The sequence below is a fragment of the Orycteropus afer genome, unplaced genomic scaffold (genome assembly GCF_000298275.1).
Source record: "Orycteropus afer afer isolate SDZICR_OR568_19922 unplaced genomic scaffold, OryAfe1.0 scaffold00131, whole genome shotgun sequence".
NCBI lineage: Eukaryota > Metazoa > Chordata > Mammalia > Tubulidentata > Orycteropodidae > Orycteropus > Orycteropus afer.
The window spans coordinates 7780828-7797008 of NW_006921718.1; the positions used below are offsets into that span (position 1 = coordinate 7780828).

The following is a 16181-nucleotide window of genomic DNA, read 5'->3' on the forward strand; positions in this document are numbered from 1 at the left end:
CAGAAACATGCCAGAACCCTACTGAATTGCTTACAGTTTCTTATCAGCAGGTAGTTTCTGTACTCTCCCCCTGCTTTTGTGTTTGTTCTTTTCTTGTACAAGCATTTTCAGTCTTGGCTGAAGTACTGTTCATGGAATGATTGATTTAGACAAGTGAACAATTTTGTTATATTTTTCTTCTCAGTCATTTGAGAAGTGACTTTGCCCACCTGCCTCTACTCAGACCTGCCCCAGAGGAGTTTGGATCCTAAGGAGATCACGAGCAGTCTATTTAATTGCTTAGAATATGAGTTTTGCTCTTTGGCATAAAACATCTGGTTGTGCTCCCTTGCAGCATTTTTATCCTAGTGTCTGCTGTGTTTTGTTTCTGGTCACAGGAGTGAAAAAGCTCTCAGAGTCTGAATTAAATGAACTCCTGGAAGAAATCGAGACCGCCATTAAGGATTACTCTGAAGAGCTGGTGCAGCAGTTGGCACTGCGAGATGAATTGGAGTTTGAGAAGGAAGTGAAAAACAGCTTCATTTCTGTTCTTATTGAAGTGCAAAACAAACAGAAAGAGCACAAAGAAACAGCCAAAAAGAAGAAGAAGCTCAAAAACAGCAGCTCTCAGAATGGCAAGCACGAGAGGAGTCATATGCCTGGCACAGTAAGTTACGTTTCTCAGGAGGTGTCGCCACTGGAAACGGTCTGTCGGGGATGCTGCACCAGACACGGGCCCGCCAGGCCACACACGTGCTGTTACCACAACACTGAAGGGGTTCTGTCCAGGAATACCACTGCTTTTAGCTACCTCAGAAGGTGTTATCTTGCTGAGGTGTATGAGGATTTTCAGGAGAATGCAGTATTGGCATGCATAGGAGGGAAGTAAGTAGAAGGAAGAGGAGGCAAAGAAAAGGATATGTTAGGGAAAAGATGCTTAAGCAGGTACCCATTTTCAGTACATCAGAATGTTAATAGTGTTATTATTTATGTTTGACTGGTAGACTACAAGTCATTTTCTTTTTGCTCTTTCTTACTGTTATGAAATAAATTAAAAGGGGGCTGCTTTAGAGGTAGCAGAACTGTGCTGATCCTAAAAGCACAGATTGATTTATAATTGGGTTCCTCCTAACCTATCAGTGAAGTGGCATGACGTAAGCTGTTTGGCCTAGGGTTGGGCAGACCAGAATATTACTGGCTGTTGAAAACAAGTTTAGAATCTTTAAATCTTTGATCCTTCATATATAGATTTTTGTTTTCTGCTTTATTTAATTAGATTAGACTTCATCATAAGCGTTAACTGTTGTTTATATGAGATTCATTTCTTTATTGATCTTATGGCCATTGCATTTTTCTTTGATCAATTGAGGCTTTGTATATTGCCACCTTGATTTTGTTTGTATGTGAAGAAATGCCAGTTTTATTTTTATTTATTTCGATGATACAAGCTGAATTTATTAAACTTGTTGAGCAAGAAAGCCACTATTATTTTTAGATAAGATGGTTGGTTCCCATTTTTATTAAGGGAATTTTTTTTTTTTAGTTCATAGTATTGAAAGCCTGCTGATAGAAAATCCACAAACTGACTAATTAAGATTTACAAAGATATAAATTTTGTTTCTGGTTAAATCTTATTTTTTTTCTGAAGAATACCAGTGAAATAGGCCTTATTACCGGATTTTCTGATGACTCCTAGAAAAAGAATGTGGTTTTTGGTTGCTGGACCATCAGGGAAGGCTTAATACAGACAAAAAAAATCTCACCATTTAGCACATTCATCTTTCAATTATGGCCCATGAATCAACTGAAATTTTCTTAGGGTAATGTCCATTTGTACAGAGTTAGAAAGACTGTAGCTTATAAATCGACTTTGAAAGAGTTCTCAGATATGAGGTACCAAATATTCTTAAGAAATGACCATATTGATTAAATAATTTTATGTTTACATCTCATATTGTAAAAAATTTCACCTGTAAGGAAATTGTCTCATTACATGAGTGTGAATAAATAAAATGCTTAGTTAAAAAGTTGTAGCACAGTTGGTAATTTCTGGATATCTACTGTAGGGATTTCATGCAAGTCTTCCATTTATTGGTGTTAAAACTTGGCCAAGGAGCATAAATTTGTCCTTAGAGGGCTTTAAAGGCTTCTTTCTTAACTCCTATTTGGAAAAAAAAAAAAAAATTGGTAGATTGGCTCCATGTGTAATTTTTCATGATGTTTGTCTTGAGAAACAGATTTGGCATGGAAGCATTAGGTCAAATTGAACTCTCATTATTTTGTCTTAAAAGACATTCATTGCAACAGTAAATTTTTTCAGAATATTTCTACTCATGAAGTTGCTTCTTGAATCCTGATCTACCATCCGTGTCCAAGCCTTTAATCATGTCAGTGATGGCATTACTAAGCTGTGGTACTACCTAGTTCCTTGTATCTTTTAAAATGCTAGAGAAAGACTTCCTCACCTATGTCCCTGAAACCTGTCATTCTGGACACAGTAGTACCAAGACCAAAGCAGTGGCCGAGAAGTTGGTTCTGATTCTTCACAGTAGAACTGTGCTCCATCATAAGGTTTTCATGGTTTTGACCTTTTGGAAGCAGATTGCCAGCCTTTTCTTCCAAGGTGCCTCTGGGTGGGCTCAGCCTTTCAGTTAGTAGTTGAGTGCTTAACCGTTTGCACCACCCAGTGACAGAAATAGTGATAGATGACTCAACAGCATTCTAAGGTTAAATGGCTGGTTGAATAAATGGATCTGAAAAAATATTAAAACAAACAAACAAAAAAATGAAAATACAAACCCATTGCCCTTAAGTCAATTCCAACTCATAACAAACCTATAAGACAGTAGAATGGCCCCATAGGGTTTTCAAGGCTGCAGTCTTTATGGAAGCAGACTTCCACATCTTTCTCCTGTGGAGCAGCTGGTAGATTTGAACCTTTCAGTTTACAGCTGACGCGTATTTTAACCATTTGCCACCAGGGATTCTTCTGTAAAGATATTGCCGTCCCAATTATTTCATGTAGCCTGCTATCTGTGAGTTAGCTATCATCAGCGATACTAATTTAATAAATGGTGACCTCTGTTAGAATAGATCCAACTCAATGGCAGTGCATTGCATTACGTTTTGTCAGAATATCGTCTGTTTTCATATGGATGTCATGTAATACTTGTTTTTCTAATAACATCAGTCATTTTTCTTTCCTTCTTTTTTGGCCTTCCTTAGACATTTTGTCTCATTAGCAGGTCTTGGACATTTTTTTCTTAATCATGGAATGGATAGATTCATAGAAACAAAAACATGCATATGTAGTTGGAGTAATACTTTATTGTTAATGCCAGCTTGTTCTCTTATTCTCATGAAATATCTGGCTAGGAGTAGAATTAAATTCTATTTGGGATTAATTTTTTGTACATATTTTGTTTTAAGCTTTTACTGAAAAGAAAAAAAAATTGTAGCTTAGGGTTGTTATTTAGAGCATTAGAAAAATGTCCTTAGAATTTGAAAACATTAAATATTAAAAAAATATATTGAATATCTTATGAAAATAAAATGTTATCTTGATTTGAGTTTTAATTTTGAGGTAATCTGTTACCTGTTGGGTAAGATAAAATGAAATTCATTCACCCAGAAGATATTTATTGAGTGTTTTCTTCATGGCAGGTAATATTCAAGATGCAATAGCAAATAAAACAAATAAGGCCTCATGGAGCTTATATTCTCAGGAGGAGACAGGTTATAAACAAATAAAAAAATGAGTAGATAACATAATTTCAGGCAGTAAAAAAATGCCACCAAGTAAACAAAATCCTGAGGGTGGGATGGTCGAGAGTATTGCTTTTGGGGCACTGAGTTAGAGAGGGTGGTCCCTATATTGCTGCTCCTGTGCTCAGTAAAAGAGGGCTGCCTGTCCTTTCAACCCACAGGTTGTAGGGGAGGTTGGAGTAGTAGATCCTTTCTTTGGGAAATGAGACTAAAGACAGCAGGAAAGTTTATATCTCCTGTGTTCTCTTTTGTAGCATCTGGAGGAGCAGAGGGATGGTGGAGGGGCACTGTGTATTAATCGGTTAGGTGACCTACATAGATTTCTTGAACCTGACCATACTGTTTTAGATCTTTGGTGCATCTGTGTATGCTACTCCCTTTGCCTGGAAGACTTTCCTTTCCTGCCTTCTGTCCACTTGGGTATTTTTTTTTTTTTAAACTCATCCTTTCAAATTATTATCGAGTATTGTCTTCTGTTGTTTAGGACCTTCCCTAATGACTCTTCCCCCAATGCAGAATTGAGCACTCTCTTGCTCTTTTGGAGTTATTCCTTCAGGTATTTCTGTTAGCACTCTCTTACCATATTGCAATGGTTGTCTCTATGTTAGTACTTTAAGGAAAGGGGATTTGACTTTATTTTTTTGATGATATCCTTAGGTCCAATACTAAGTACCTTACAGATTTTTGTTGAATAAATGTATGAATGGAAGCCAGACTAGCAGCTCTATATTTCTACATGACCTTGAGTCTTTATGCCATGTGCCATACCTATGGAGACTAGTATATTGATGAAGAGCTGTTTGAATCCTAATCCTGCCACCCAGTACACACTACTCTGAGATTTGGAGGAATTAAGTGAAATAATATATGGAAGACAAGCATGCACCCTGAGTAACTGCTAATTGGTCTATATCCAACTGCCTGCTACACATATCTCCTTGAATATATTTTAGGGATCTGAAATTTATCAAACCAAAATGATCATTTCGTTGAAATAGAATTTTCTCTTTTATTTTTTTCTCATGGTTAGTAGAAACACAATCTACCTACTAAGTGAAACAAGGAGAATTGCTAGGTCAGAGACTATGCAGTTTTAAATGCTTGGCTGCTCAAATTGCCCTCCAAAAACATAACCCAATAGCAACGTAAGAGAGTGATCATGTCCTCACACCTTCCACCAACAATGGGTTTTGTCAGCCTTTTTAATAAATATTGACCTGATAGGAAAACAGTGTTCTACAGTATGCTGATCTCTTGACCATTTGTATTTTTTTTTTTTCTTTTGTGAGTTACTTGTTATGTCTTATATGAGATACTTGTTTATTTGTGAGAGTGGACATACTTTCTAACATTATAGTACCAACTGTATTGGAGTCATTGGCTTAAATGTCTGATCTGAAGACATGGAGGCTTCTCAAAGACTCATTCACATTGCTTCCCCAGAGCCTCATCTAATTTCTGAGACTTTGCCCCTTACCTAATGTATGTTTGTTGAATTGAAACTCTAGTGTAAAAGAGATTGAATCTCAGAAAACTTGGACTTGTGGTATTTGAACTATTATTTATCTATTTGGGTTTTTTCCCCCTTTTCTGGTCTTCTGTCTCGATCCAACAGATTCCCAAGTCATTAGATTTCAGTGGCAGTTCACGTGAGTAAAGGAGCAAGTTGAAGTCCACTTGGGTATATTTTAATTCAATAGTTGTTTATCTGATTATTTGAAGTTATAAAGACATTATTGCTTATCTGCTTAGCATCATTCCTTAGTATACTTATGTGAATGGAAAAGGATATCTCTACTCTTTGAGAGAGGGCAAGAATGGTGATTTAGTGGTAGAATTCTCACCATCCATGTGGGAGACCTGGGTTCTATTCCTGGCTAGTGTCCCTCAACACAGCCACCAGCTGTGTGTCAGTGGAGGCCTGTGAATTGCTGTGATGCTGAACAGCTTTCAATGAGCTTGCAGACTAAGATGGACCAGGAAGAAAAAGCCTGGCAATTGACTCCTGAAAAGTAGCCATTGAAAACCTTCCAGACCACGATGGTTGGATCCCACTGTAGGTGGCTGTGAATCGAGGGCCATATCCATGGCAGCTAACAACAGCAACAACTCTTTGAGAATCCTATAAGGATTTTGAATTAAATGTTACTTACTCAGGTTTATCATTGAGAAGATAGAAATATATATTATCTTTCGCCATATTCACATTGAACTTTTAATAAAGAGTTAGTTGGGTTACATTTACCACCAACAGAAATATTTAACTGCTTAACTCCAATCTGAATAGTTTATCCTGAAAATTTCTGTGAGATTAGCAGTCAGTGACTAGTGGTAATGGGGAAAACAAGAAACAAGAAACTCTGTTGAAAAACAAATCTTATTACCCTAATTTATTGCTTTTGGGGGTTGTGGGATAATTGTGTAAAGATGAAGGAGATCTAGGACTTAGATGATGTATATTGTGTCCGTGTATATATTTCTTTCACAGATGTGTTGCTCCATCTGTCTTCACGATTCACTTAGTTTGTGTTATGATTAATAGTCAATCTGTTTTGTTTTCTTTTTACATGCAAAAAATCCCCAGCAATATTTTTTCATTTAATCATGACCAAAACTGACTTTAAGGTAATAGAAATTTATTTTTATTTAGACAGCTAAGTCTGAAAGGAACCGTTTAGACATATCTATTTGAATTTGGGGCTTCTGTTTAAGGACATGAGCCTAGGTTTTTTTTTTTTTTTTTTTTTCTTCTTCTTTTTCTTTTCAATTTGGAATTTTTAAAATGCTCATTTGCTAAGATGATTTAGATCTGAGGTTGACCGCTATCAGCTTTATAAATAAAGTTTTATTGGAACACTGCTATGCCCATTTGTTTACATATTGTCTGTGGCTGCTTTTGTGCTACAGTGGTCAAATTGAGCAGTTGTAACAGAGACTACATGGCTTGTAAAGCCTAAAATATTTACTCTGTGTCCCTTTACAGAAAAAATTTTGCGAATATCTGATTTAGACTAAAACTTTTAGTAAAATTAAAATTTAGAAAAAAAAAAGATGTGTATTCCCTGTGTATGCATAAAAAGGTAACTATTTGGTATCTAAAATTTATTGTAAATGTTGCCTTATTTTATCCAAACAGTGTGTTGAGTTGTTCCTTTCTTCAGGCTCCAATCCAGCAGCCTGATTTTACCAGCAGATGGTAATGGCTTGGCCAGTCCATTGCCAAGCCTCTTGCAGCGGGGCACCCTGCCTAGCAACAGACCTTTGCCTGTGTGCGCTGAAGACCCAGTACTAGGGGACATAAGCCACCATGTAGGCCAGTGGTCTCTAGAATTTGCGGAAAAAAAAAACAACAATAAAATGTGCTGTCAGTCACCTTGGCACACTGTGAAAGTGTGTGTGTGTGCATGTGTGTGTGCATGTGTGTGTTTATAGTGATAAAGGGTAACTTAAAAGAAGGTAGAGGGGAAGTGGGAAAGGGGTGACTTTTTCCCACTTCTATGTGGTGGTACAGAAGAGGTTCAGAAGAGGACATGGAATGAGGGATATCATTGCTGATGTCAGATGGATCTTGGCTGAAAGCAAAGAATACCAGAAAGAAGTTTACTTATGTTTTATTGACTATACAAAAGCATTCAACTGTGTGAATGATAACAAATTATTGATAACATTGAGAAGAATGGGAATTCCAGAACACTTAGTTGTGCTCATGAAGAACATAGACCAGGAGGCTGTCATTCACACAGAACAAGGGGATGCTGCATAGTTTAAAATCAAGAAGGGAGTATGTCAGGGTTGTCTCCTTCCACCATACTTACTCAGTCTGTATGCTGAGCAAATAATCTGAGGAGCTGGATTATATGTAGAAGAATGCAACATCAGGATTGGAGGAAGACTCATTAGCAACCTGTGATATGCAGACAAAACAACTTTACTTGCTGAAAGTGAAGATGACTTGAAACACTTACTGATGAAGGTTAAAAACTATATATAGTCTGCAGTATGGATTACACCTCACCATAAAGAAAATGAAAATCCTCACAACTGGACCAATAAGCAGCATCACGATAAGTGGAGAAAAGATTGAAATTGTCAAAGACTTCATATTACTTGGTTGTACCATTAACACCAATGGAAGCAGCAGTCAAATTGCACTGGTCAAATGTATGGCAAAAGACCTCTTTAAAGTGCTCAAGAGTAAAGATGTCTCTTTGAAGACTGATGTGCGCCTAACCCAAGCTGTGGTATTTTCAATTGCCTCATATGTATGTGAAACCTGGGCAGTGAATAAGGAAGACCGAAGAAGAGTTGATACTTTTGAATTGTGGTACTGATGAAGAGTACTGAAAGTACCATGGACTGCCAGAAGAAGGAACAAATCTGTCCTGGACGAAGTGCAGCTGGAATGCTCCTTGGAAACTAGAATGGCCAGACTTTGTCTCACCTACTTTGGTCATGTTGTCAGAAGGGACCGTTCACTGGAGAAAGATACCAGGTTGGTAAAGTGGAGGGTCAGCAAAAAAGGAGAAGACCCTCAACAAGATGGATTGACAAAGTGACTGCAACTATGGGCTCAGGTATAGCAAGGATTATGAGGCTGGCACAGGACCGGGCAGTGTTTTCTTCTGTTGAACATAGGGGGTCACTATGAGTCAGAGCCAACTCAACAGCACCTAACAGCAACAAGAAGAACAAGTGGTGGTACTTGAGTAGATAAACTCTGCCCTGTATACATACTTGAATGTAAATAATAACACCTTTTCAACAATTTGTTGGTGGTGTTTAACATTATTGCTCTACTTTCTTTCTTTATTACAAAAACAATTTCCTAGAAATTAGTGTTACAGCCCTAAAATAGAAGATCATTGGAAGGTGGAGAGAAACTGAGGTGTGTTACATTTATTATTTTAAAACTAATTTGAACCTATTATTTTGGTAATTTAAAAAGAAACCAGTTACTCTTTTAAAATTACTATCTAATACTTAAAATCACTATTTTAAAATTTCAAAATTTCTCATATTTTCTCTCTGTGACTTGGGACAGACTTAATTTTGAAGAGACCACTATTCACAGATTGCAGATATCAATAGTGTATGTCTATACTTTGAAACCAAAATAATAATAATAAAAAAACAAACTCACTGCCATCGAGTCAGTTCCAAGTCATAGAGACCCCATTGGGTTTCCAAGGCTGTAAATCTTTATGGAAGTAGACAGCCTCATCTTTTTTCCACAGAGCAGCTGGTAGGTTTGAACCACCAGCGTTTTGCTTAGCAGTCACATGCCTTAACCACTGCATCACTAGAGTGCCTATGTCTGTACTTTGGGAAAGGGCAATATCTTCATGGTGGTGGTTGTTAAGTGGTCATGAGAGATGATTGCTACATCAGCACCTGAGTTCAGAATGGCCATCTCAGGAAGGTAATATTATGGAGCTCTTAATATTCAGATTTTCACAGCTTTGCTTTACTGAGAATGGAAAAGTATAAGTTATTTATTAAAAGTGAAATCTGTGTTGTTTGTTTCTGTGATTTAAACTACTTCAATGATTTTTTACATTGATGATCTTTAATCCATTATTATTTTAGACATATATCACATAATGATTTGAAAGTTTAGATTCTTCATTAATTAGTCTGTTAATTACTTTTAAAAAGTTAGTTCCTCAGTTAGTGCAGAAGCAGAACAAATGTATTTTATGAAAGTTACTATTAGCTAGAGAAGTGTATGTCATCACCAGTCCCTGATACTTTACCATTATGTGTTTTCCACAGTGGGTTATCTGTTGGTAGGGTGATGTAATGGGTTTTCATGGCCCAAAAGTTAAGGTATTAAATATAAGGGATTCTTTTTTGACTAGTTTATACCTTGGAGAGGCCATTGTTAACATAACACAAGTCCATGAAAAAGCCATAACATTCCAGGAAATTGTAGTCTTTATGCACTTAATTTAAAGTATTTAGAAGTATCAGGAATGAATTTATAAAATTGACAAGATTAATTATTTTATTCTAGTTTTGGTGGCTTTGAAGATATTCGGTCACAAGGCAGTTGTGAATATTTTCCATCTAAATAATGTCAAATATTTTTTGAAAATCTTCATATTACAACTTTCTGCTCTGGAAGTGTGCTCACGAAGTAGAATTTTAGTCTTCAAGATACTGTCAAATACAGGCTGCCCTCTATATCTGCAGGTTCTGCACCCATGGATTAAGCCAACTGTGGATCAAAAATATTGGGGGGTTGTGTGTGAAAGCATTTAAGTGGTCAAAGTAATCGCTTAAAGGCTGCGAGGGAATGTAAAGTGTTGTTTACATAACATTTACATTGTATTAGGTATTATCCGTAACATAGAGGTGATTTAAAGTATACAGGAGGATGTGCATAGGTTATGTGTAAAACACTGTATGCCATTTTATATAAGGGAACATTGAGGATCCTGGAACCAATGCCCCACAGATACCGAGGGATGACTGTACCTGCTTTGCTCTAATTCATACTGTTTACTTTACTTACATCTGTTTTACAATGTAACTGCTTTATACTTCATATTAAAATTACTTGATTTGAGAAAGTGCCAAAAGTAGCAAAATTAGTTTTTATATCATAAATAGTATCAAAGCAGAAACCAAACCCACTGACACCAGGTTAATTTTGACTCATAGTGATCCTCATTAGGCTTTCAAGGGTATAATTCTCTACGGAAGTAGATTTCCACATCTTCCTCCCACAGAGCAGCTGGTTTGAAATACAGACCTACAGATTAGCAGCCAAAAATGCCTTACCCTCTGTACCACCAGAACTCCTTAAATAGTATGTTACCTTAATAATTTTATTTTTAATTGTGATTTAGGTGAAAGTTTATAGAGCAAATTCATTTTCCATATAGCAGCTCACATAAACTTTGTCTCATGACACTGACTACAATTTCCCACAATGCAACAGCTCCCCTCCCACTTCCTCCCCATAGTTACCTCCTCCTTTTGTCCTTCCCTCCATGCACTCCTGCCCTCTGAGCTATGTCCCTATGCATAAACAGCCCTTCTATTCTCCCATGATTGTTCTCTCCAAGGAGTGTATCTACCTAGTATAAATGTTCACCTCCTATGCCTGCCTTTTGTTTGGCTGGAAGCCACAGGAGTGGGTTCAATTCCAGACCTGAAGGGCAGCTAGGGGCCATAGTCTCAGTGGTTCCATCAGGCTCCATCAGACCAGTAAACTTGATCCCTTTTTTCTTTTTTTTCCCCCCATGATTTTGAGTTTTGTTCCACATTGTTCTCCCTCTCTATCCAGCATCTCCTACATAGATATCCCTCTGAGTGTTTGACAGTGGTAGCTGGGCGCTATCTAGTTTTTCTGGTCTCATAGTTGTATAGGCTGAGGATCGCATGGTGTACCAGTTCCTTGGACTAATTGTTTCCATGAATCTTTGGCTTTCTTCATTATTCATTGCTCTGGACATGGAGAGACCCATTGTTGCATCTAGATGGCTGCTTGCAAGCTATGAAGATCCCAGTTGCTACTCGCCAAAGTAGGAGGTGGAACAATGTTTTGGGTAGTATGTTATGCCAGTTGAGCTTGATGCCCCCTGCAACTATAGTCCTGAGCCCACAGGTCCAACTGCTTGCTCCCTCTGGGTAGCTGGCTATGGCCAAGAAGTGACTACAGCCTTGTCCCTTGTCAGCTCTACTATATACCTGGGAATTCTTACAGAACATACCAATACACTTGTAAAAACATTGTCTGCCAACCCTATACATGATCTTGGACACACTCCCCCCTGCATAGACATACCTAATAGTTCAGCCTGTCTACCCATCTCTCCACCTGTGTACCCATGTTTGCCTTCACTGACAATGCATTACTGTATGTGCAAAAGGGTTCATCTTTATTGTCTATACTTCCCATGTACCTCTGTATGACTTCCTCTTCCTCAGTGCCACTGTGTTGATCACTCACATTTGGTACATTGCCCTTCTCTTTACCCAAATCAATACTTATCTCTACCTATACCTATCTAATAATGTTCCCTCTCTTCCCTTCCCGCCTCTGGTAACCAACAAAGAAAATTTCCTTCCATATATAAACTTTTCCTTGACTTTTTACAATAACGGACTAATACAGTATTTGTCCTGTGATTGACTTATTTCACTCAGCAGAATGTCCTCCAAGTTCATCCACCTTATATGGTGTTTTGCAGATTCTATGTTATTCTTTAGGGTTGCATAGTATTCTATTGTGTGTATGTGCCATAGTTTGCTTATCCATTACTTGGATGGTGGACACTTAGGTTGTCTCCATCTCTTTGTTACTGTGAATAGTGCTGTGATGAACATGGGTGTGTGTCTATCTGTTCTTGTCTTGCTCTCACTTCTTTAGGATCTATACCTAGTAATGGAATGGCTGGGTCAAATGGTCTTTTTAATTCCAACTTTTTGAGGAATCTCCATACTGCTTTCCGCAGTGGTTGGATCATTTTACAGTCCCACCAGCAGTGTATGAGAGTCCCAATCTCTCCACATCCTTGCAAGCATTTGTTATTTTCTGTCTTGTTGAACTTTGCTACTAGTGCTGAGGCAGGATGGTATCTCGTTGTTTTGATTTTCATCTCTCTAATAGCTAATTATCTCAAGCATTACTTCGTATGTTTGTTGGCCACTTGAATATCCTCTTTGGTGAAGGGTCTATTCATGTCTTCTGCCCATTTTTTAAATTTGATTATACATCTTTTTGTTGTTGAGGTGTTGGAGTTTTCTATTAATTCTAGAGATAAGTCCTTTGTCACATATGTCATTGCCCAATATTTTGTCCCAATCTGTAGGTTCTCTTTTGAGTCTTTGGGAGAAGTCTTTGGAAGCACATAACAATTTAATTTTTAGAAGGTCCCATACATCTTGTTTATCTTCTGCTGTTTGTGCATTTTGGGTTATGCTTGATAGTCTATTTATGCCATATATTGTTGTTGTTGTTGTTATGTGCCATCGAGTTGGCCCCAACTCATAGCGACCCCTCCTTGGGTTTCTGAGGCAGTATCACTACGGAAGTAGGATTGCCCAACCTTCCTTCGGAGGAGTGGCTGGTGGGTTTGAACCGCCAGCCTTCTGGTTAGCAGTCAAGTGCTTTAGCCACTATGCTACCAGAGCTCTTATGCCATATATTAGACCCGCAAATTTGCCCCTGGATTTTCCTTCAGGAACTTTGTAGTTTTAGGATTCACATTTAAGTCTTTGATCCATCTTTGTTTATGGTGTAGGTACAGATCTTGTTTCATTCTTCTGTAAATGGATATCCAGTTTTGCCAGCCCCATTTATTAAACAAACATTCTCTTCCCCATTAAATGGATTTTGGCCCTTTGTCAAAGATCAACTGACCATAGGTCGATGGATCTATTTCTGGGTTCTCAATTCTGTTCCATTGGTCTATTTGTCTGTTATTATATTAATACCAGGCAGTTTTGACTACTGTGACTGTGTAGTAAGTTTTGAAATCCGAGAGTGTGAGACCTCCTACTTTGTTCTTCTTCAGTAGTGCTTTGCTTATCTGAGGTCTCATGCCTTTCCATATAAAGTTAATGATTGGTTTTTCCATATCTTTAAAGAATGTTGATGGGGATCTAGATTGGGATTGCATTGAATGTGTAGATTGCTTTGGGTACTGTGGTGGTTACATTTGTGTGTCAACTTGACTGGGCCTGATTGAGTGGCTGGGCAGCTGAATGTAGTTATTCCCTATGGTGAGATTGGTTATTAACTCCATGGTGGAATCTACTGGAGCAATTCAGTAGCTGCTTTAGGGATGTGGTCTGCTTCCCATATATAAGAAACAATTTTGGGAATGGTTTCTAGCTAATGGCACATTTGAACCCTGAATGTAGCCATGTTGTTGTTCAGCACCCTGCCATGCTTTGCCGACCTGGGGACTTTCAGTGGACTTGAATGAATGGCCTGCCGTGTGATTTGGTAACATCAGGACTCTGCCTTTTTCCTTGTCAACTTTGGGCTTGTCAGCCTTAGCAGCTAGCAGCTATCTGAGTGAAGAGAAGCCTCTAGCTCCAGTGGGCTGGGAGCAGGAGGCAGAGCTGAAGCCCAAAGCTGAGGGACTTTCACCCAGTCCCTTGAGCATGGCACTTTGAACTTGAACTTAAAGCCTCCCAATTGTAAGAATAAACTCCTGTTTGTTCAAGCCATCCCATTGTGGTATATTTTTGTCAGAGCAGCACTAGGTAACCAGAACAGGTAGAATTGACATTTTCACAATGTTCAACCTTCCTATCCATAAGCATGGTATGTTCTTACATTTATGTAGATCTCTTATGGTTTCTTGAAGTAGTCTTTTATAGTATTCTTTGTACAGGTCTTTTGTGTCCATGATAAGATTTATTCCCAAGTATTATATTTTTTTGGTAGCTATTGTAAATGGTATTTGTGGTAGTTAAATTTATATGTCAGCTTGGCTGGGTCTGGTTGAGTGGCTGGGCAGCTGGTGGTAGTTATTCCCCATGATGAGACTGGCAATCAGCTCCATGGTGGGCTCTACCACAAGCAGCTGAGTAGCTTCCTTTGGGTATGTAGTCTGCTTCCTATATATAAGGAGAAGCCTTGGGGATAGTCTCTAGCTTCTGGCATGCTTGGACCCTGCATGTAGCCATGTTGTTCAGCAGCCTGCCGTGCTGTGCTGATCTTGGGACTTATAATGGACTGAAATTAATGGCCTGCCATATGGTTTGGTAACATTGGGACTGTGCCTTTTTACTTGTCAACCTTGGGGTTGTCAGCTTCAGCAGCCAGCAGCTGTCTGAGTGAAGAAACGTCTCTTAGCTCCAGTGGGCCGGGAGCAGGAGGCAGAGCTGGACCCCAAAGTTGAGGGGCTTTCACCCAGCCCCTAGAGCCTGGCACTTTGAACTTGGATTTAAAGTCTCCAAACTGTAAAACAATGAACTGTTTGTTAAGGCCATCCCATTTATGGTATATTCTTGTCAGAGTGGCACTAGGCAACCAGAACAGTATTAATTCCCTTCTTTCTTTTTCAGCAATCTCTTTGCTGGTGTAGAGGAATCCAACTGATTTTTGGATGTTGATCCTGTTTCCTGCCACTATGCTAAATCTCTCCATTAGTCCCAGTAGATTTTTTATTGAATCTCTTGGGTTTTCTAGGTATAGGATCATGTCATCAGCAAAGAAGGATAGTTTGACTTCTTCCTTACCAATTTGGATGCCTTTGATTTCCCTTTCTTGCCTTATTGCCCTGGCTAGGACTTCTAATACAGTGTTGAATAGAAGTGGTGATAGAGGGTCTGGTTCCTGTTCACAAGGGGAATGGTTTCAGTCTCTCTCTATTCAGAATATGTTGGCTGTTGGTTTTGCATATATGCCATTTATTATGTTGAGGAATGTCTCTTCTATTCCTATTTTGCTGAGAGTTTTGATCAGGAATGGGTGTTGGATTTTATCAAATGCCTTTTCTGCATCGATGGTAATGATCATGTGGTTTTTTTCCTTTGTTTTATTTATATGATGGATGGCATTGATTGTTTTTCTAATGTTGAACCATCATTGCATACCTGATATGAACCCCACTTGGTCATAAAGAATTATTTTTTTGATATGTTATTGGAGTCTGTTGGCTAGGATTTTGTTGAAGATTTTTGCATCTATATTCGTGAGGGAAATTGGTCTGTAGTTTTGCTCTATCATGATATCTTTGCCTGGTTTTGGTATCAAGGTTATGTTTGCTTCATAACATGAATTAGGGAAGATTCCACCCTTTTGTATGTTTTGAAATAGTTTGAGAATTGGTATCAGTTTGGTGATATTCTCTGAATGTTTCTGAATGTTTGGTAGAATTCTCTGGTGAAACCGTCTGGCCCAGGACTTTTTTTTGTTGGTAATCTTTTTTAATGACCTGTTTAATTTCTTCTTTTGTTACAGATCTGCTTAAAGTTTCCACCTCAGTCTGTGTTAGTTTAGGTAAGTGGTGGTGTGTTTCTAGAAATCTGTCCATTTCTCCCAGATTTTCATATTTGTTGGAGTATAGTTCATAGTATCCTGATACTAACCAACTTTTTATTTCAGTTGGTTCTGTTGTGATGTCGCTCATTTCGTTTCTTATTCATGTTATTTGTATTCTCTCCCTCTTTTCCTTTGTTAAACATGCCAGTGGTTTGTCAATTTTATTTGTCTTTTCAGAAAACCAACTTTTAGTCTTGCTGATGTTTTCTGTTGTCTTTCTATTTTCTGTTTCATTTATTTCTGCTCAAATCTTTATTATTTCCTTTCTTCTGCTGAATGTAGGCTTTTCTTGCTGTTCTTTTTCTAATTGTTGGAGAGGTTGTTTAAAGTATTGATTTTAGCTTTCTTCTTTTTTGATGTGTGCATTTATTGCTATAAATTGGCTTCTGATCACTGCTTTTGCTGTGTCCCAAAGATTTTGGTATGTTGT

At 38.1% G+C, this 16181-nt stretch overlaps 1 protein-coding gene across 1 annotated transcript in view; it reads left to right on the forward strand.

The window, feature by feature from the left end:
• Window positions 1-16181, forward strand: part of FEZ2 (fasciculation and elongation protein zeta 2) — a 76064-nt gene that overhangs the window by 32372 nt on the left and 27511 nt on the right. The window contains exon 5 of the mRNA XM_007945084.1: window positions 378-646. Within this exon, the coding sequence (XP_007943275.1) occupies window positions 378-646 (269 nt within the window). The remainder of the gene's footprint in view (window positions 1-377; window positions 647-16181) is intronic.